General features: G+C 67.8%; 1 protein-coding gene across 4 annotated transcripts in view; it reads right to left on the bottom strand.

The window, feature by feature from the left end:
- Nucleotides 1–18,070, bottom strand: part of PPFIA4 (PTPRF interacting protein alpha 4) — a 28,398-nt gene extending 10,328 nt beyond the window's left edge. For 2 of the 4 annotated variants that reach the window (XM_028531145.2, XM_036016047.1), the window contains exons 1-21: nt 17,922–18,057; nt 11,685–12,308; nt 10,073–10,174; nt 9,692–9,856; nt 9,372–9,446; nt 9,068–9,157; nt 8,331–8,522; nt 8,074–8,220; nt 7,718–7,852; nt 7,390–7,473; nt 7,013–7,144; nt 6,746–6,808; nt 6,064–6,155; nt 4,197–4,293; nt 2,823–3,031; nt 1,767–2,007; nt 1,382–1,417; nt 1,106–1,239; nt 701–867; nt 431–524; nt 20–101 (exon numbers count right to left, since the gene is read on the bottom strand). In XM_028531145.2, coding sequence (XP_028386946.1) covers nt 20–101; nt 431–524; nt 701–867; nt 1,106–1,239; nt 1,382–1,417; nt 1,767–2,007; nt 2,823–3,031; nt 4,197–4,293; nt 6,064–6,155; nt 6,746–6,808; nt 7,013–7,144; nt 7,390–7,473; nt 7,718–7,852; nt 8,074–8,220; nt 8,331–8,522; nt 9,068–9,157; nt 9,372–9,446; nt 9,692–9,856; nt 10,073–10,174; nt 11,685–11,918 — 2,571 coding nt within the window. In that variant the 5' untranslated portion in view covers nt 11,919–12,308; nt 17,922–18,057. Of the gene's footprint in view, nt 1–19; nt 102–430; nt 525–700; nt 868–1,105; nt 1,240–1,381; nt 1,418–1,766; nt 2,008–2,822; nt 3,032–4,196; nt 4,294–6,063; nt 6,156–6,745; nt 6,809–7,012; nt 7,145–7,389; nt 7,474–7,717; nt 7,853–8,073; nt 8,221–8,330; nt 8,523–9,067; nt 9,158–9,371; nt 9,447–9,691; nt 9,857–10,072; nt 10,175–11,684; nt 12,309–12,408; nt 12,870–17,921 lie in introns of those variants that run through there. The other 2 variants (XM_028531143.2, XM_036016046.1) reach the window with 2 other exon arrangements.
- Between the last annotated feature and the right edge of the window lie 606 nt (nt 18,071–18,676).

Here is an 18,676-nt window from a genome sequence, read left to right as displayed (position 1 = left end):
AGACCCTCTGCCAGGCTACCTCCAGCCAGGAGACCACCGTGGGGCCGTCCCACTGGGCGAAGGGTGTCCCTTTCCTCCGGGCGTCTTCAAGCAGCTGGTGTCTTGCAGGAAGAGCAACAGACTCAGCAGTCCACCCTTGTCTTTCCTCGGTGCCGAGTCCCAGGGACCGGGGACTGCGCCCCACCCCCGGACTGCCACCTCTGCTCTGCGCCAGGAGCGGCGGGACAGGGAGACACAGGGCGGAAACACCTGCCCACCCCCCACCCCCAAGGGCGAGAGGGAGGGGTGCTCCCTCCGACTGGCCCCCAGCCCCGGCTGGGCCCACACGAACCAGGCCACCTCAGGGCCTTGCTGGGCCCTGGCTGCTGAGCCCCGTCCCCTCGCAGCCCGGGGGACGGCAGCGGCACCCAGCCTGGCCGGTGGCCCTTACTTCTTCTTCAGCCGCCGGTCCTTCTCTGCCTGGGTCCCCAGCCTGGCAGGCACAAGGGGCTCCTGCAGCCCGAGCTCCGAGTCTGTAGGTGGGCCTGGAGGGGGAGCGACACCACGTCAGCCAGACCCCGAGCCTGTCCCACCCTGGCCTGGCCGGGACTGGCGGGGTGTGGGGGGGGCACTAGCAGGAAGAGCCTCAGCCCGTGGAAGCCCGGGGCCTGACGGGACCGCCCACAACTCCCGGAGCCCCTCCTAGGGCAGGAGCAGAGACCGTGGCCCGCGGCTCCGTCCCGGCTCAGCTGGGTCAGCCGGCCCTTCTCCTTCTTCCCGAACAGGCGGCCGATGGACGACTTGATGCCTTTGCGCTTGGCGCCCTTGTGCAGGGAGTCCTGGCTGCTGTTGCTGCTGCTGGGGTTGCTTCCCGGGTCCTCCGCGGCGCTGCGGGCGGCCACCGGGGGCGGGGCGGGGGGGGGGGGGGAACAAAGGTCAGTCACGGCAGGAGGGCCAGAGGTCGGGTGGGGCAAGGACTTACAGTAAGTGTCAGAGAGGGGTGGGGTGAGGGGGGAGACCCCAGCGGGCGACAGGGGAGTGTGGGACCGTCCTTCCCTGATGGCGTTTGACAGACAAGTGAGATGTCGAGACACCCGGGCAGGACAGGCGGGGCTGCCCCCCTTACCTCTGGCCTCCCTCCTGGCTCAGGGCTGGGTGGCCGGGCTTCTCGGGCCGCAGCGTCCTGGGTGAGGAAGGAGGAGAAGTCTCACATTTTATGGTGGCTTTATCCTCTCGGTTCTGTTCCCGAGACACTGGTGGCTGAACAGACAGCGGAGCCATCAGGCGATAGAGGGAGGGAGCTGGGGGCGCAGTGGGGTGGCCCAGGGGCCGGGGGGGGGGGGGGGGGGGAGCCAGGGGGAGCCGAGGGCTGACCACAGGGCCCGCATCCAGCAACGCTCACCTGCAGCTTCCTCCTGTGCTTCCTCAGGTCGCTGGGCTGCAAGAGAGAGGAGCCGGGCTCAGACTCCCCGCCTGGTGCCCAGGGTCCAGCCTGCGGGAGCCCCAGGTCTCAGGAGAACACAGGCTCGGCGCCCCCTGCAGGCCCGGAGACAACATCGCCCCCGAAAGCCGGCTGGCCCCGGAAACCAAGCCAGGCCCCTCTGAGGGGGCAGGCACCGTGGGCAGCTGTGGGTTTCCGGGGCACCTGTGCCTGCCCAGGGAGGGGCCCTTCCCCAGGCCAGGGCGGGCTGCCGGCCCGATGCCCACCGTCTGCGCTGGTCAGGGGAACAGCCCTTGCCAGTCCCCAAAGCGGAGCCCAGGGACCGTAGGGCCGTCCCAGGACTCACCAAGGTCATGACCCCCATTCGGTCCAGGTCCTGGGCAGCACTGCGGGAGGTTCCCGTGGGAGTGGCGCGGCCGATGGCTGCAGGGGACCCGCTGGCCAGGGACAGGGCGGTCAGGGAGGTGGGGATGGGGCCGCGCCTGTGCAGCTGGGGCAGGTCCAGGGCTTCCATGCTGCCGCTGGTCACTCGAGTCTCCAGCTCCTCCGCACGGAGCTGTGTGGACTCCTTCTCCTCCTGGATCATCCTGGGAGGCGGCAGGACCTGGCCGTCAGCCCCGGCGGGCCAGCGGGGGGGCGGGGTTCCCAGCACTGCCCGCACACCCCACGGCAGCGTGGAACCGCTCCCCCGCCTTTCCTGTGCGCTGGGCTAGCGGAGCAGAGCTCCCCGCTTCAACCGGGGCAGCGGCTGGGGCGGGGGCACTTCTGTGAGCGGGGCACAGACCTGCTGGACGGACGCCGGCAGCCAGGGGGCACCTGGAGGCAGGCCCCAGGCTCTCCGGCCTGCTTCCCAGCATGGGGAGAGGTCTGCACCCCCCACACAGGCCCTGTCACTGACCCCGACCCCGGACGACACTTTCCCGTTCAGAGACCAACGGGAACAATGACGGCTGCAGGGGGCGGGGTGGCGCTCAGAGGGGAGCAAGGGAGCCGCGACCCACAGGCCTCGGCAGCTCTGACGGTGTCTCGCTCAGACTGCCGTTGGCCGTGAACACGAGCCACCTCCCTGCTAAGGCAGGCAGGGAGCCCCTCCTGGTGACTGTCTGATGCCTCACCGGGGGAGGGGGACCCGTATGAACCCTGGCTCTGCACCTCACTCAGCTGCATCTGGCCAATCAGCCAGCCTCCCGGGCTCCGTTCCAAAGCGGGGATGGTGCCGCCTCCCCAGAGACCGGGGCGAGACTGGCCACAGGCTTGGGGAGCGGGGCCCGCCCCTCAGCATCAGCCACAGGAGCCCCTGGCCCCCGGGTCCTGGCTCGTGGGCCCAGCGCTGGGCCTGAACCTGGGGGCCCGGAGGGGCAGCGCTCGAAGCCTGCTGCCCGCGCCCCGCAGAGGCCCTCGCCTGATCTCCTCGTCGATGGCGTCCAGCTGCTCCTGCAGCATCAGGGCCAGGGTCTGCGCGTCGGAGCGGCTGCCAGGGGAGACGGTGTCTGCAGGGCCCGCGGGACCCCCGGGCCCCTCCTCATCCACGTCGGAGACCTCGGGGTCACTGTCGAAGGCAGGGGTGGCCGTGGGGGCCCGCACACGTGGCAGCGGACACGGCTCCCAGTCCTTAGCAGAGAAGGAAGGGGGAGCGGTCAGAAACCCCACCTGGGGCAGCAGCAGGGAGGGGCGCCTCTGGGGGGCGTGTCAGGAGTGCAGAGCCGCAGGCACTTTGATAAGGGCCCTGGGTGGCGTATGTGCACGTGTGGGTCTAAGACACACCCCTGGACTGTGACAAGGAGCTGGAGGGACTGCAGAGACAGATGAGCCCCACGAGGGCTAGCTCTGTGGCCACGGAGAGGCTGTTTACGCGCCCAGTGCCTCGGTTTCCTCATCTGCACAATGGGGTCGTCACAGCGCCTGCAAGCGTTCGTGAGGATGACGGCATCTGGCACTGTTAACCCACAGGGCGAGGACCCCAGGGCTGTCCCGTGTCCCTCCTCTGCATACGGCAGGGCCCGCCAGCCCACCCGAGGGGGGCAGCTTCTCGGAAACCACCCTCGGACTGCCCTGGTGCACAGAGGCCCGTGGAGAGAGCACAGGTTCCTGCAGGCTCAGCAAGAACAGAGCCGGGGCAGCCAGAGGAGCGGGTGGGACAAGGAAGGGGGCTGGGGCAAGGAGGGGCCCTGGGCAGCAGCTGTGTGGTTATGAGCAGAGAGGGGTGGGGGCGAGAGAACGAGGCGCCCTCAGACTGTGAGTCCCCTCCTCCACCTGCATCTTCTGGTGGCCGTGAGCAGGTGAGGCCCTGGGAGCAGGGCAAGAGGGGGCCAGCCACTGGGGGCCAGGCAGCAGCCAGCCTGCCCCTCGGCCTTCCTGCTCCTCCCGGCCCCAGGAGGGCTCAGCAGGGGCTCCCAGCAGCTTCTCGGGGAACTCCGGGCGCCACCCAAGGGCCAGCCACCCCGTCCGTCATCCTACCCATCTCCCCATAAACCACAGCTTTGTCCCAGAGAGCGTGCCGATTCCCCCCTGTCCCCCAGCCCCCAGCCCGACCACACGCCTGCACGCCCAGGCACACGTGCACAAGCTTCGGTGGGGCCTCAGGGGCCAGGAGGCCGGGGGCACAGCTGTTGCAGCTGCCAAGGCCCCACCCCTGGGCCGCAGCTGTCGCTGACACGGGGGGCGGGTGCGGGGGAGGATTTGCACCACACGCCAGCCGGCCGTGGAACCGGAGCCAGGCACGCGGCCTCACAGACCCCCAGCTCCCAGGAGATCCCCCTTTCCCCTCCACCCTCACCTTGGCAAGCTCCTCCCGCAGCGAGTAGCGGCGCCGCAGGCCCGGGGGTGCCGTGCTCAGGGAGAACCGCAGGTCCACGGCGCTGCCTGTGTGTGACCTTGTGTGGGGGGCAGGGAGGGAAGGCGGGGACTGAGCCAGCTCACACCCACTGGGCCCAGGAGTCTCAACAGGGCGCAGAGCTGGGTCCGTGCCGCAAGGGCTGCCATGTGGGCAGGAGTTTCATGTACTCTCTGGAGCCCGAGCCATCAGCCACTCGGGGCAGACAGTTCTAGGGAGGCAGCTTTCCATTTACGAGAAGCACCTTTGAACACGAGAGTTGGCTTACGACGCAACTGTCGGCCTTAGAAAAGCCCAGCTCCCCACCGAGGTATTCACACAGAGGTCCAGCGGCCCCCCGACACGCATGGCGCGGGAGGGCTGCTGGCGCCGTGAGGCTGGGAGAGACGACCTCTTCAGGTCCTTCCGCTCCGAGGGGAGGGTCTGCTGCCGGGCCCTCTGCCCAGCACCTCCCTGCGTCTCCCGGCATCGGGGCTGCATCCTGGCCGAGAGCCGGCCCAGGCTCACCCCTATTCTCAGGAAGCCTCGGGAGGCCCTGCCGCCGAACCCAAGTCGTGGGCCGCCCCAGGGTCTGTTCCAGCCCTGGGGTTTTAGGGTCCTGGTAACAACCCTCTGGGATGTCTGGGCGCCCCCCAGTCTGGAGCCCTGAGCAAGCCCAGAACAAAGGGACATAGCGGGCAACCACAGGTCCACACCACAGCTGCAGGGAGAGGGGTTTCCCTTCCCCACCCCCAACACCACCCTCCTGCCACCTGCCCCAGTTCTGTGATGGGCTCAGGGTGTCAGCAGTCAGAGCCGAGCGCCCAGCCACGGAGGAAAGCAGGCAGTGGCGAGTGGCTGGTGAGCCCTGGGCCATGTCCTACTGATGCGGGGGCTGTCTCTCCTGCGTGAGCAGCCCGCAGAAGGGGAGGAGGGAGTCTGGTCCCTGCTTCCCGCCACACCCACACGATAATGTGCGACCAGAGCGGAGCTGGACCGGAGCCCACCACCGATGCCCAGGCTCACCACCCTTCCCGAACCCCAGCCCCACCCTGGCACACCCTGGGCACGTCCCCTTCCCCCCTCTGCAGGAAGGGATCCCGGCTGCCCTGAGACCTCTGCCGCCTGGGGGTGCAGGTCTAAACACTTCAGTCGGTGGGGAGACAGCCAGGAGCTGCGGCTCTTGACTGGACGCACCCGCGCCAGGGTCCTCCTCGCCCTGCCCCTGGGAGGGAACGGAGGGCAGCCCCACGCCAGCCCCGCACGAAACACGCCGACAAGCCCAGAGGTTCCCCGCAACACAGGCCTCCCTCACGCCCCGGGAGAGCTCCCTCACCGTCCCCAAGACGCTTTCAGGGAGGGACGCCGCCACCACGGGACTGACAGGAAGGGGCTCCCGGGGCCTCGCTCCAGCCTCTCCTGCTGCCCTCCTGCCCCCTCACCGCCCCCCGCCCCCATACCTGCACCAGGCGGGTGCAGCTCACACAGCAGCCGGAAGGACGGCGTCCCGGGAGAGCCAGAGGGACCAGACCCTGTCCGTGGGCAGGAGGGGGGCCGGGGCAGCCCCAGGGCGCCCCCCCCACCAGGAAGCAGGAGGCGCAGCCCGTGTCCTCGGCCTCAGGGAGGAGCGCCCGGTGGGTGCTCTGAGCCATGTCAGGAGGACTCCCTTCTAACTGCCCAGTGGGCCCTCCAAGCCTCCACGCACCGCCCCCTGCCCCGGACAGGAGGAGGACGCTGAGGTCCTCGGCCGTCTTTCGGTGGGGCGGAGTCTCCCTCCTCAGGGTCCGTGGAGGACCCCTCCCAGCACGCCCAGCCTCCCACACTCTGGTACCTGGGGTGGACGCCATCCACAAACGGCCCCCCGCGACCCTTCAGTTGGTCCACCTCCTGGCGCAGCTTCTCAATCTCCTCGGACAGGCGGCCCTGTGCCGGGCGGCGGGGGCGGGGGGGACCAGGGAGGGGCAGAGAGGGGAGAGAGGGGCAAAGAGGGCAGCAGAGTTGGGGAGACGCGGCAGAACACACCAAAAGGTGCACAGCCAGGGCCCAGGCCAGGTCCATGGGCCATGCCAAAGAGATGGGTCCAGCGGAAGGGCGAGCAGAGGTGGGCGGGCAGGGCCAGGAGCGGGGTGGGTCTGGAAGGACCTGGGAGCAGGTCTGCAGAGCCCCCAGCGCCCTGGCACGGCCCTGGAGGCCGCCCGGCCCAGACCCCAGAGACACCGCGGAGGCAGCACAGCTGCCCGTGCTCCCGGAGTCCTGGGGTCGGAGGCCTCACTAAGTCCTCTGCTGGGTCCTCACTGGGCCCTACATCCCTGTTGCCCATTCTAAGCCCTCCTAAGGCCTCGGGCTCTTCCTCACATGCGGGTGCAGTGCGCCTGCTGCGAGGCCCCGTCAGGACTGGTGAAATAACAGGCGCTCGCGGAACAGCACTGGGCCCGCGGCGCGCGGGAACCAGAGCGGCTGTGCCCAGCACAGCGGCGCCGTCCCAGCCGGCAGGCGGGCAGGCGGCTGGGTACCTTGTGGTTCTGCTGCTCCTCGATCTGCCGCTGGGAGCTCTCCAGCTCCTGCATCAGCGAGTTCTGGGGGAGAACGGCAGTGAGACAGGGGCCCGCCAGCGCACCCCTGCCTGACCCCCCCCCACCCTGGCAGCGGCAGATCACAGGGACCCAACTCGAGCGCCCCCCACCAACCTCTCACAACGACCCCGCCCCATCCTCCAGGCCCCGCCCCCAGACAGCCCCGCCCCTTCCTCCGGACCCGCCCCTCCGGCCTCGCCCTCACACCTTCTCCTCCAGGGCCGCCATGCGCTCCTTGAGGTGCAGCTGCAGGCGTTCGTTGGACTCGCTCAGCAGCCGGTCCACGGTGTCTGACAGCCTCTTGTTGTGGTCCTCGTTCATCTTCTCCCTCTGGCGCACCTGCACAGTCAGCCCGCTTCGCACCAGCGCACCCAGCGCTGCCCTGCGCCCGCCCCGGACACCGGTCCTTGCGTCCCACACTCACCCTCTCCGCTCGCCCCCCACCAGCCCTCCCGACCACCTGCTGCGGCCCCTCTGCAGCCGGGTCCCTGGACAGGGTCTTCTGCCCACCTGCCTCCTCCCTGCCCCATCCACCCACAGACCACCCCGGGAGGCTGGGCTGGGCTGGGCGGGAGGGGCCTCACCCTCGCCAGCTCCTGGTTCTTCTCCTCCAGCTGGCCCTCCAGCTGCCGCAGGTGCTCCTCGATGTTGCCGTGCCGTTCCTCGGCCTGGGGACGGGGACAAGTCAGTGGCAGAGCAGACTTGGTCCTGGGACAGGGGACCGCCAGGCTGCAGGTGCCACCCCCAGAGCCCAGAGCTGCCACGGAAGCACAGAGGCCCCTGACGTTCAGGATGCTGGTTTCTCTCTCCCCGAGAGTGGGGCTTCGTGGGCGGGGCCTGCTCTTCCAACCGACGGACACGGGTGGGCTTCCTGCAGTGGGGACACGCAGACCCTCAGGCCTGGCCACTCGCCTTGGTGAGGGCCACGATCCTCTGGGCCAGCTCGGCCTCCACCTCCGGCAGCGTCTCCGCCCGCCGCAGGGTCTGCTGCAGCTTCTGCTCGGCCACCTCCAGCAGCTCCTGCAGGTGTCGCGCCTTCTCCTCGCACTGGCAGGTGCAGTGGGAGCGCGGTCAGGAGGGAGCACTGCAGCCCCGCCGCCTCGGCAGAGCGCCGGGACAGCACAGGCACAAGAGACGCCCCCGGCACTTGGCTGCCCGCGGTGACCTGCGGGACCCCAGGGGCTCCCGGGCCACCAAGGGTAGGTCCCCACGGGACGCAGACGCCAGGGCCAAGCGCGACGCCCCCACACCACATCGGGGGAGGATACCTGGCGGTGCAGGGACTCCTTGTTGGCCAGCTCGTTCTCCAGCTTGTCGTTGAGGTCATGAATGGACGTGGCCTCACGCTGAGCAGCCAGGTAGCGCTTCTCCAGGGTGGCGATTCGCTCCTCCATGTCCTCCTTCTGGGCCAGAGCCTGGGCGGGGGGCAGAAGACACGGGGAGGCCGCCGGTGTCTCTCCGCCCCGCCCCACCCCACCCCAGGGTGGCCGACGCAGCACAACCGGGCAGGCCGAGCCCCGGTCACCTCCCGCAGGTCCCGCTGATGCTTGCCGCTCCGCTCCTCCGACTTGAGGAGGTCCCGGCGGGCTGTGCCCAGGTCCTCCTCCAGCTCGGCCACCGCTGCTGTCAGGGCGGCCAGCCGCTCCCGGGCCTGGCCCAGCTCCAGGTTCTGCTTCTCCAGCAGCTCCTGCAGCTCCTCCAGCCGAACCGCGTCATCCTTGGGGACAACGAGCCACCGTCGGTCTGTCATCGGGGCCCCAGGAGGGCTGCAGGAGGGGTGGCTGTGCCCCGGCTTCGGAGCACACCTCCCTCTAGGCACACCTGCCCCCTTCCGGGCCCCAGCCCACGCCAAAGACCGACCCCCTTGCTCGCCGTGAGCCTTTTCAAAAGCCACGGCTCCTGGCTAGACAGGCTGTCTCGGCACCTGGGAACCTGGAGAGGGCGTGACCGAGGAGCCCAGGCTCCGGGACGGATGCACGGGTAGACGGGCAAGCACGCTGTGTGCCTAGCTGTGCACTGGGGACCACAGCAAAACTCTACCCACTTCTCTGCGGGGCGGGGGGGGGGGGGTGCAGGGAGGAGGAAAGAGAAGGCGGATATCGGAGGGAGCCCCGAGTTCAGTTCCAGCAGTCCCTCCACTGAACAGGGAGGGCAGGGCCCCCACCTCCCATCTGGGGAAAACACGCCCCCTGCCGTGCGGTCCCCCATGCTCCCTGCCGTGCGGTCCCCCATGCTCCCTGCCGTGTGGCCCCCATGACCCACCTTCCACAGGCGCTTCAGCCCCAGCTCCATGGGCCCCTCTTCCTCTGCCACTCCATCCCGAACCCCTGCCACCTGCTGCAGGGCAGACACCTGCGGGGCACGGCCCCAGCACAGTGAGTCGGAGGCAAGGGGACCTGCCCTGTGCTCCAGACCGTTTTGGGGCCCCTGCCGCCCCTCAGCCAGCAGTCTCCGGCCGAGCCAGCGAGCCAGCAGGGGCAATCTGATGGGGAGCCAGGTGGGGCAAGGGGGTGACCCAGCCTTGGCTTCCAGCTCCAGTGCAGGTGGAAGGTGGGCAGGAGCTTACCTGCTGGTGGGCACCTGCCAGCTGTTCCTCCAAGGTGGAGACTCGCTGCAGGGCCACCCGCAGCCGCTCTCGCACCTGCCCAAGGTAAGAAGGTGAAGGGTAGAGGGGGAAGCAGAGACCCCACTGGACGCGGGAACAGCAGGGCTTGGCCGACCGCTGCTGGCGTGAGGCAGAGAGGCTCCGCCCAGAGCACACTTCTGGGGGAACCTCAGAGGAGGGCCTGGGCCCTGGGCAACAGCAGAGGGACCCCCAGCACTGCTGGAAGGCAGCTGTCCCTCCACAGGGTGCGGGCGTCGCAGAGGAGGGGGCCAGGCTGGTACCTTCTCGTCCAGGGCCTTGTGGTGCTCAAACAGCGACTTGAGGGCCTTCAGAACCTCCACCTCGCTGGAGACCCCTGACGGTGCCTGGGCCTGGCGCTTCACCACAGTCATGCGCAGCGAGCGTTCGTGGCGGGACACCAGGCACTCCAGGTGCTCCAGGAGCAGCTGGCCGGGCGCAGGGAGGCGGGGGAAGGGCCCAGGTGAGCCCAGCCGGGTGTGCCCCACGCCAGCTGCCCTGGGCTCTCCCCTGGGACCCCGACTGCAGGTGGCAGCCAGCACTGAGGGTGGAGCCATCCAGCTGTCACCCCAGACACAAGGCAGGGGTGTGCCCAGCCTGGCCATGGGGCCCACCCCCAGCACAGCCCAGGCCGCCCCGCTCACCCTGGTGTTGTTGCGCTCCGCCTTCAGCTCTGAAATCTCCTCCTCTCGCTCCAGGAGCTGCTCCCGACACAGGCTGAGCTCCCGGGTCAGCGTGGCAAATTCCTGCAACCCCAGAGCCCCTCAGCGGGCAGGCTCCCCGGCCCCGCCCCCGGACCACGGCCTCTCCATCCAGGCGCCGCCCCGGGAGCTCAAGTATCTCACACCCTGGCACGCCCGCCCGGCCAGTGCGGGCTCACACCTCTGCACTCACCCTGTCACATGCATGCTGCCCCAGGCACAGGACTCCCAGGCACGCCAGGGACACCGCCGCCAGGACCGGTGCCCTCTCCTCGCCTCCCCTCACCTCAACGCTGCCTGGTTCGGCCCCCAGAATGCCTCCCACCTGCCTCCCCAACTCCGTCCGCCTGACGACTCAAAGCACAGCGCTGTCAGCAGTATCTCCAGCCTGTCTCCTGGCTCCTGTCCATTCGCCCTAAGACCTCACCAACCTGAGTCACCTGCTGTTTCCACGCCTCTGCTCCACGGGTCCGTCCCCCAAGAACCCCACCCTCTGCCACCACCCGCCCAGCCCCCGCTCGGAAAACCACCTGGAACCGTGGGGAGAGCACCCACCGCACGCCAGGCCTGGGCCAGTCTCCCGGACAGGGCCCAGACAGACGCGACCCCTGCCCCCACCACCGAGCTCCCAGTGTGGGGCTGGGGCGCAGGCTCTGCTCTGCCCCACACGCCGCTGTGTGACCTCGGACATGTCACCTGACCCCTTTGAACCTCCTCCCGCTACCCCGTGGGACAGAGGCCCCGTCCTCCAGTGTCACCACAAGGACCCCGAGAGCCACCAAGGCAGCAATCTGAGTGGGGGGTCCTGTCTCACAGCCCCCCGGGGTCCTGTTCACTCTCCTCCAGTCCCTCGGGCTCTTGTCTGTCTCGGTCTGGCCTGGGAGCGCCAGGGTGGGGACCGGCTACCTGCCACCCCAATTCTGCCCCAGGGCCCCACCGTCCTACTGAAAAGGTGGCGCTAGACTCCGGGCCTGCACTTGTCCCCACCTGGGGACAGGCCTGCAGTTGCCCCGTGAGCCGCCTGGTCCTTCGGAGCCACTCACTGGCCTCAGGCCCTCGCGTCACCGTGTGTGAGACAGACCGAGACGCTGGTGGCGGCAGAGCCACGAGGCCCTGGGTGAGCCCCAGGAGCGCTGTGCATGCAGAGAGCACACACTGGTGCCACTGCTGGCAGAGCTGCTGCCGACCGAGGCGTGTGCCGAGTGTCCGGCTGCTGCCTGTGCTTGTCTGTGGGACGCCTCTTGTTTTTTAATCTGGACGATAACAGGGGGCTCCCGGCCCAGCGCCTCCAAGGACAGGCTCTGGGGGAGCAGCAGCCAGTCTCGGGCGCCACCTGCTGGCCGCAGGGTCTCACTGCAGCTGGCCACGCCAGCGGGTTCCCTCCCGCAATTCTCCAAGGCGCCGGAGCGCATCCTGCAGGGGGCTGAGGGGCCCTCCGGGCTCTGTGGATTCTGCCCGCCCAGATGCAGCTGGACGCCCTGAGCTGAGGGCCCCAGGGCGCTGGGCTCAGAAGGGCGGGGGCGGGGCAGGGAGGAGTGCCCAGGTCAGGCCTTACCTGGGGGAGGGCAGAGTTCAGGTGGCGCTGCAGCTGGTCGCGCTCGTGAAGGGCGTCCTGGAGCCGGCCCTGCGTGGCCGCCAGGGTCTCCTGGCTCTCGCGGAGGGATTCCAGCAGCTTCTCCCGCTCGTCCAGCATGCTCACCATCAGCTGCTCGAAGTTGGCTTCCGGGTCGGCGCCGTGGGGGGGCCCCAGAGGGTCCCCCTCGTTGATCGTGGGCATCACCTCACACATGGTGGGGCGGGCAGGGCCTTCTCTTGTGGGGGGCGGGAGGGGGTCACAGGACTGGCACCTCCGGGGGACTCAGTGCGCGGGTCTCAGAGTGGGCAGCGCCAGGCGAGTGGACGGTGGCCCAGGGCTCCTCCCGTGGCATCAGTTGCTCTTGCCCTGAAAGGGGCCAGGTGCCCGGAGCGCCCCTGTGCAATGGAGCCTGAGGACCTGACGTAACTGGTCAGGGCCGGGGCTGGGCGCCCTGTGTCCCCAGGCAGGCGAGCGGCAGCCGAGTGTGGCCATGGCAGGCGGAGAGAGGGGGCTGGAAGAGGGCCCTGTGCTTAGACTGCACACTGGAGCCGGGCAGGGTCCCAGCTGGGTCCAGCGACACCCATGGCTCTGGAGGGCAGTGGTCTGCGGGAGAAGAGACTGCTGTGAGGCCCAGCGGAGCGGGATGGGGTGTCCAAGGAGGGCGGAGGGAAGGAAGGAAGGTTTCGGCCCCCCCCCAGCTTACTCAGTTCTCCTGAGGAATGCTCTGCCCACCCACAGCCTCTGCCCCCTGCTCCCACACCTCAGCTGTCAGAGTGCCGTGCACAGGAGTGGCTCCCCCACTCACGTGGCTCCCTGGCCAAATATAGAAATGATTCGGTTAGCGGCAGGCTGCCCAGAGCCCTCCTGAGGCCTGGGGTGGGAGAGGGCGAGGGGAGGAAGCAGGGTCTCTGCCCTTCTCCCCCAGCTCCCCCCCACCCACACTTTGGCCCAGGTAGGCACAGAAGGGGCTGCCGAGCTGTCGGTGCTACTGGGCCCCACACAGGGTGGCTCTGCATGGGTCACTGGTGCACCGTGGCTCCTTGGAGCAGCCTGGGCTGGCACCCAGGCCCGGCCCTCAGGGAGGAGGCTCTGGTTCCAGGGCCCCATCCCGGAACCCTGGCATATGGCAGCAGGTGTTCATTCTGCGTTCACTGCTGGGCAGCCCAGGGGACCCGGGTGGATGTGGGGTAGAGCTGTCACTCTCCCGGGGTGGGGTTGGGGTGGGTGCTCAATGCTGGGCATCTTCTCCCTCCCATTGGGGGGAATGACACCCTCCCATCTACTGCCCATTGCTGGTGCTGCCAGAAGGCACCAGCTAGGGCTAGCATGGGCACAGCCTGGCTCCGGTAACGCCACGAGCCTGGCACAGAGATGCACAGAGGTCAGGGCATGGAGGCGTGATGAGGAGCGCAGCATGCAGCTGGGGTTTTTCTGCCTGCAGTGGCTTTTGACAGCCCTGCTGCTGCCGGGAGGCTGCCACCCGAGTCAATGCGAGGAGGGGAGCTGCCCTCGGAGCCCCTGGGACACGAGACGAGATGCAAGGTGCCCGCACTGCGCGGTCCCGTGAACAGCACTCTCCTTCCTTCCCCTCCCCCTGCCCACACGGGAGACACTGGGCAGCTTCTTCTCCTCCCCTTGGGTGGCAGGCTGGGAGAGGACAGGACACGCAGGGACCCGGCGTGAGGTCGTAAGTCAGACACTGGGCTGAACCCAGCAGGAGAACCAAAGGCAGACCAAGCCTCTTCCGCCCAAACCCACCTGCCACTCACCCCCAAAGTCCTGGAGATGTAGGCAGAAACAGGGACGGACAAGGGAGGCTGGGGGGAATGTGGGCCTGGACCACCCAGAGGCTAGGGAGCCAGCATGAGAACTGCAGAGCTCACTCCACAGCCACCCCTGAGGGCCCAGTGGTTACGGCAGGCGTGTGCGTGCCCACACATGTACACACGGGAGCAGAGAGACCTGGGACATACATACATGTGGCCACACATGTGCTCCCAGACATACTGACCCATGGGGTCCTGTCCCCAAGATGACAGTCACCACGGAGGCAGAAAGTAGCTCCCTGGTCTGCACCTGCCCCCCACTACCATGTCCCTGCACCCCGCCCCCAGAACAGCAGAAGCCAGAGTTGCCATCTCACTGATGCTAACAGCCATCCCTCCCACACCCACCCACAGTGCCCAGGACCCTGCTCCCTGAGGGCTCCACCTGTGAGGCTGAGAGGCCACAAGGGCCCCCCACACCTGTCCAAGCTCAGCACAACCAGGTTCTCATCTCTCTCCCTCTCCCACACCCACCCCATGAAGAAATGAGGGAACAGAAGAGGAGGCCAGGCTGGGGAAGGGGCCCTTGTGTCAGGAAGCGTGCTGAGGAGCTCAGGGACACTGAGCGTAAAGGGACCCAGAGCTGGCACGGAGGAGACCAGCTGGGTGGCCTTGGGCTCATCACCACCGGCCAAGGCCTCTGCTGTAAGATGAAACCCATGACCTGTTTTGCCCACCGCAGAGGGACGGGCTCAAGGATAAGCAGAGCCTGGAAACGCAGAGTGCACCACAACTGCAGGGAGCAGGGACCACCCAGTGGCGGGCCAGGGTGGGCTTGTGGGTGGGTTTTTGGAGCTCTTTACAGGAAAGGGCTGGGAAGTGTGCGGCCCGCCTGCTGTGACGTGCTGGCTGGTCCAACTGGGCCTCCTCCAAATCCTCCTGGTCATTCTGGCAACTGAGAAGCTGGCTCCGGTGCCACCCGCCCTCCCCAGCCTCCCTCCAAACCAGGTGCCAGGTAGCAAGGCCACTTCCCCGGGCGACGCACCATCACATAGCGCCAGGTGCCCTGCTGAGGGCACCAGTGTGGCAGCCACAGGGGGGCCTCCTTCTGGCTGCAGGGCTGTCCTCCAACAGCCCGTTGGAGGCTGTCACCTCGGCCCAGCACGGCCCTTCCGCTCCCACCAGTGACACATGCAGGTCCTGGTCCAGGGGCGGAAGCCACCTCCCTCACCACCAGCATTTGTGGGGGGTCTGCGGGTGACACCGCAGAAGGGGGCTCCGGGTGAGCAAGGGTGTGAGTGTGTGTGGAGGGAGGGCCTGGGCAAAACCAGGCCTGTGGGCTCACCAGCGTGGACACAAAGACTCTGAGGCCTCTGTGACTCGCCAGAACTCAGCCGTCTCTTCCTAGCGAACAGGAGGGATGGGCACTTGAGTCTGATGCTCTGGCGGGTCACACGCACAGGCTGGCTCCCTGCTGCCCCACCAGATGGCAGCCCCACCACTGCGAGAGAGTGCGGCCAGGGCCAAGCTGCCACCCTGCAGAGGCCACGGGGCAGGTGCCCAGCCGCCAGCAAGTGCTCAAGCGCAGTGCCCACAAGCTGGGCCAAGAGGGAGCCTCAGGGTGTGAGCCCCTCCGAGCAAAGGGATGAGAGGAAGGTCATCCACCCCTCCACACAGTGACATTGTATACACGTACTCCTTCTGAAATCACGGTGCACGGTGGACGTTCCTGTAACTGACACACACGCATACTACACCTGTACTAACATACATGTGACTAACATTACTGTTCAGAGTTAAAGACCTAAACCCATACACCATGCTCAATGGGCCCTTGGGGGTTTCACTGCACTTACTGTCTACGGACTCTGATGACACCTGACTGAGGTGGAGCACCTGACTGTCCCAGGTGGACACCACTGTCCTGGGTCCCCAGGGGCTCCTCTGCTCCAGGCTCAATGGTTCTGGTTGCAGGGAGGCCCTGCTTCCGTGCAGTGCAACAATGATGCACTGAGCTGATTTCCACACACCCCGCGCTGAGCTGGGTCTTGTTATGGGTACGAAAGGCCCACAAGATGTGATCCCCACCCTCAGAAGTTCATGTCTACTTGAGAGAACACAGCTACACAAGCAACAGTTGGACGGCACCCTGGACGGACGAGGAGCACGTGACTGGACGTCCAGAGGCTGGCGCAGGCCGGGGGTTGGCCGGGGGCCCTGCTGCAGTCTGACCCAATGGACTTGCCCTTCCCCTCCCCCGGAACGGAGCAGCTCCAGCGCAGGCCTGTCTGGCCTTGGAGCTGGTGTCACCTGGGGAAACAGGAGAGCCTAGAGGAAGGCGGGGGCTGCAGCACCAAGGCTCTCTGAGGGCAGAGCTGTGAGCCTTCCGGGTGATTCCTCAGGCTCTGGGGCTGTATCACCCTAGCCTCTGGGAGGGGCCCTTCCGAGTTTGTCTCCAGGCACGTTTCCTCTGACGGCCACTCAAAGGGCCACATCTACTCCTACGAGCCAGCCCCGCAGGCCTTCCGGAGCTGACTGTAGATCAGTGAGCTGGCAGGCCAGAGGGGGCACAGAGGGCGACTCCCGGTGGCTGCAAGGCCCCCCTCCCTCCCCTCCATGCTCCCAGGTCTCCACCTGGGACCTGGGGCAGCTTCCCATCCTCCAGTCCTCCCTGCTCCACGCCGAACCCTCCTGTGCAGCACACACACTCCCCACGGCTCTGAGGATGACACCGTGGGACCACTGCAACCCTTCCGAAGGCCCAAGCCCCAGCCAGACGGCCCCCGGCCAGAGGACCCCCGTACCCGGCATGAAACAGCTCCAGCAGCTGCCATACATCCTGCAGCCCTCAGGGCCCCCAGCTCCTGGCCCTGCTGAGTCTGAGCCCTGCCTCACTGCCTGCACAGCCTGACTCCTCACCCTGCCCCAGCCCCCTCACCAGGGCCCTCAGGGGCTCTGGGAGGACCACAGCATCACTGACAAGTCTCTCCAGCTCTGAGGCTGGAGCGATGGAGCCCCAGGAGCCGGGCTGCCGGCCCTGCCCACCCCACCAGCACATGCCCCAGGGCCCTGACATCAGGGCGGCTGGGCAGCACTCCCTCCACACCCACTGCCGTCCAGAGACTGGACTTCCCACTGAGCCAGGTGGCAGAGCACCGGCCAGGCGACCACTGTGCTAGTTAGTAGTCACTGTCCCCTTGGTCTGAGAGACCATGCACCCCACGCAGCCACCTCGGGCCTCAGGACAAAACCCTAGAGAACAGCCAGGGGAACTTCCCGCTGTGCCCCTTGCAGAGGCAGCGTCCCTTCGGAGTGTGCAGCGTGCTAACAGTGGCGGGGGGGTGGGGGGCGTTGACACCCCTGCTGTGTGATCTTTCAACTGCCCCACACACAGCCTTCCATAGCTTCAAGGGACCCAGCAATTTGCACTGTGTCTGGCATACAGTAGGTGCCCAATAAATGTTTGCTGAATGGTGAACAAAGTACCAAGTATCAGTCCCATCGCCCCTGGAAAGGCTGAGGGGGTCCCTGAACCTTGGCTGCTGCGAGGTCCCCTCAGCTCCCACCAGGGGAGCAGATCCCGCCCCGCTAAGCACGGCCATGACCACTTGTTCACCGCCGGCATCAGCCGAGCGGCAGCCCCCACGCCGCGGCCCCTCTAATGGACACTGCCCGGACGCCTCCCTCAGAGGTGACATCAGCGCCTCCTGGCCGTTTGTCCCCCACCCCCATCCTTCTCAAACACGAGCACCCACAGCGCATTTCCACGTCCTCCAGCCTGCCCGGGCCGCTCTCGTGCCGCCCGCCACCGAAAGCCGCAGGGTCCACTCTGGAAAAGGCGCTGCGCAGTGGAAAGTCAGCTCTGCGCCCGCACCCTCCCGGCCCTTTCCCAGCGACGCCACCCTCGCCCCCGCCTTGGCGAACCTCGGAGGCCCTGCGGAGACAGGCATCGCAGGCTCCACCCGAGTCCGAGTCCGGCAGCGGGAGGACGGGAGCCAGTGACATGGGAAGGGGCGCTGCAGGTGATGCAGGGAGGCTGAGGACCCCCACCTCAGGGGAGCCCGACGTCCTCGGCCCCTCTGGCGCCCCAGGTATGTCTGGGGCGGAGATGACCCAGGAGCTTAGAGGCACTTCTTGACTCTCTCGGGACTGGGTGGGGGCGGCAGGAGAGCGCAGTCCCTCCGACTTCCATCAGACCTGCCAGTTCAGCCCCCTCCTCCGAGGGCGATGGCGGGGTGCAAACGCCACCCCGCGCAAACTGAGCATCGCAGCCACGCTCACCCCAATGGGGGGGGGGGCTGCCACGGCCGGTGAGGGGGGCGGAGTCTATCCCTGCGGAGCGAGAGGGGGCTGATGCCAAAAGTGCGCGACAGGCACCCCTCCCCAAACGGTGCAGCAGTTGGAGCGGGGGCATAGACATCCACCCTGGGTCCGGACTTGGGACGCTCACCTGCCTGCAGTCCCCGAAAACAAGACTGGAGACGCGCAGCTCAGCTCGGCATCCAGCCGCAGGCACTGCGGAGGCCCCACGAGTCCCTAGCAGGACACCGAGCAGCTGCAGCCTCCCAGGCATGCGCCCCGCCTCCTCCCTTGAGGCCCCGCCCCTCCCCTGAGGGCCCACCCCTCACGTGACCAGAGGCCACCACAGCCTCCACGGAAGGTCTGGCCCCACCCCGGGGGCGGGGCCTGTCGATACCCACCTCTCCCAGCAGCACCCCACCCCGGCACGTGACCCCAGAGCAGCTGGGAGGCTGCGCAGTCTCTGCTGGGCCATGACCGGGCCGCCCAGGCTGCCCTCCCCCTTGGAAACCCGCCCCCTCCCGAAGCTAGGCGCCTGCTCCCTCCATCGGAAGGTCCCGGCCTTGTGGCCAGTGGGTTGTCCCCCATCACACTCGCTCTCTCGAGCCCATTTAGTACTTTGCCTTTGGTCACACCCATTTTCCAGTGGAGAAACTTTAAACCAGGACACATTTCCGTAGTGTGTTTCTAAGTGAACCGGGCCGCTCGTCCCCCACAGGCCCCTGGCGGGGCCGACACTGTTACTGTGAAACGAGACCTCTCTCGCACGAACCACCCACAGCACCCCCGAGCTCCACCGCCCGGGGCGGGGCCTGCGAGGGGGCGGGCAGCAGCTGCAGGTGCGTGCGCTGCGAGCACGCTGACAGGACGAAGGCTGCAGTTGAGGTCAGCGGCACGCATGGCCTG

The sequence above is a fragment of the Phyllostomus discolor genome, chromosome 15, assembly GCF_004126475.2.
Source record: "Phyllostomus discolor isolate MPI-MPIP mPhyDis1 chromosome 15, mPhyDis1.pri.v3, whole genome shotgun sequence".
NCBI classification, from domain to species: Eukaryota; Metazoa; Chordata; class Mammalia; order Chiroptera; family Phyllostomidae; genus Phyllostomus; species Phyllostomus discolor.
The sequence above is the reverse complement of the archived record's forward strand: the minus strand, read 5'-3'. Positions and strand labels throughout refer to the sequence as shown.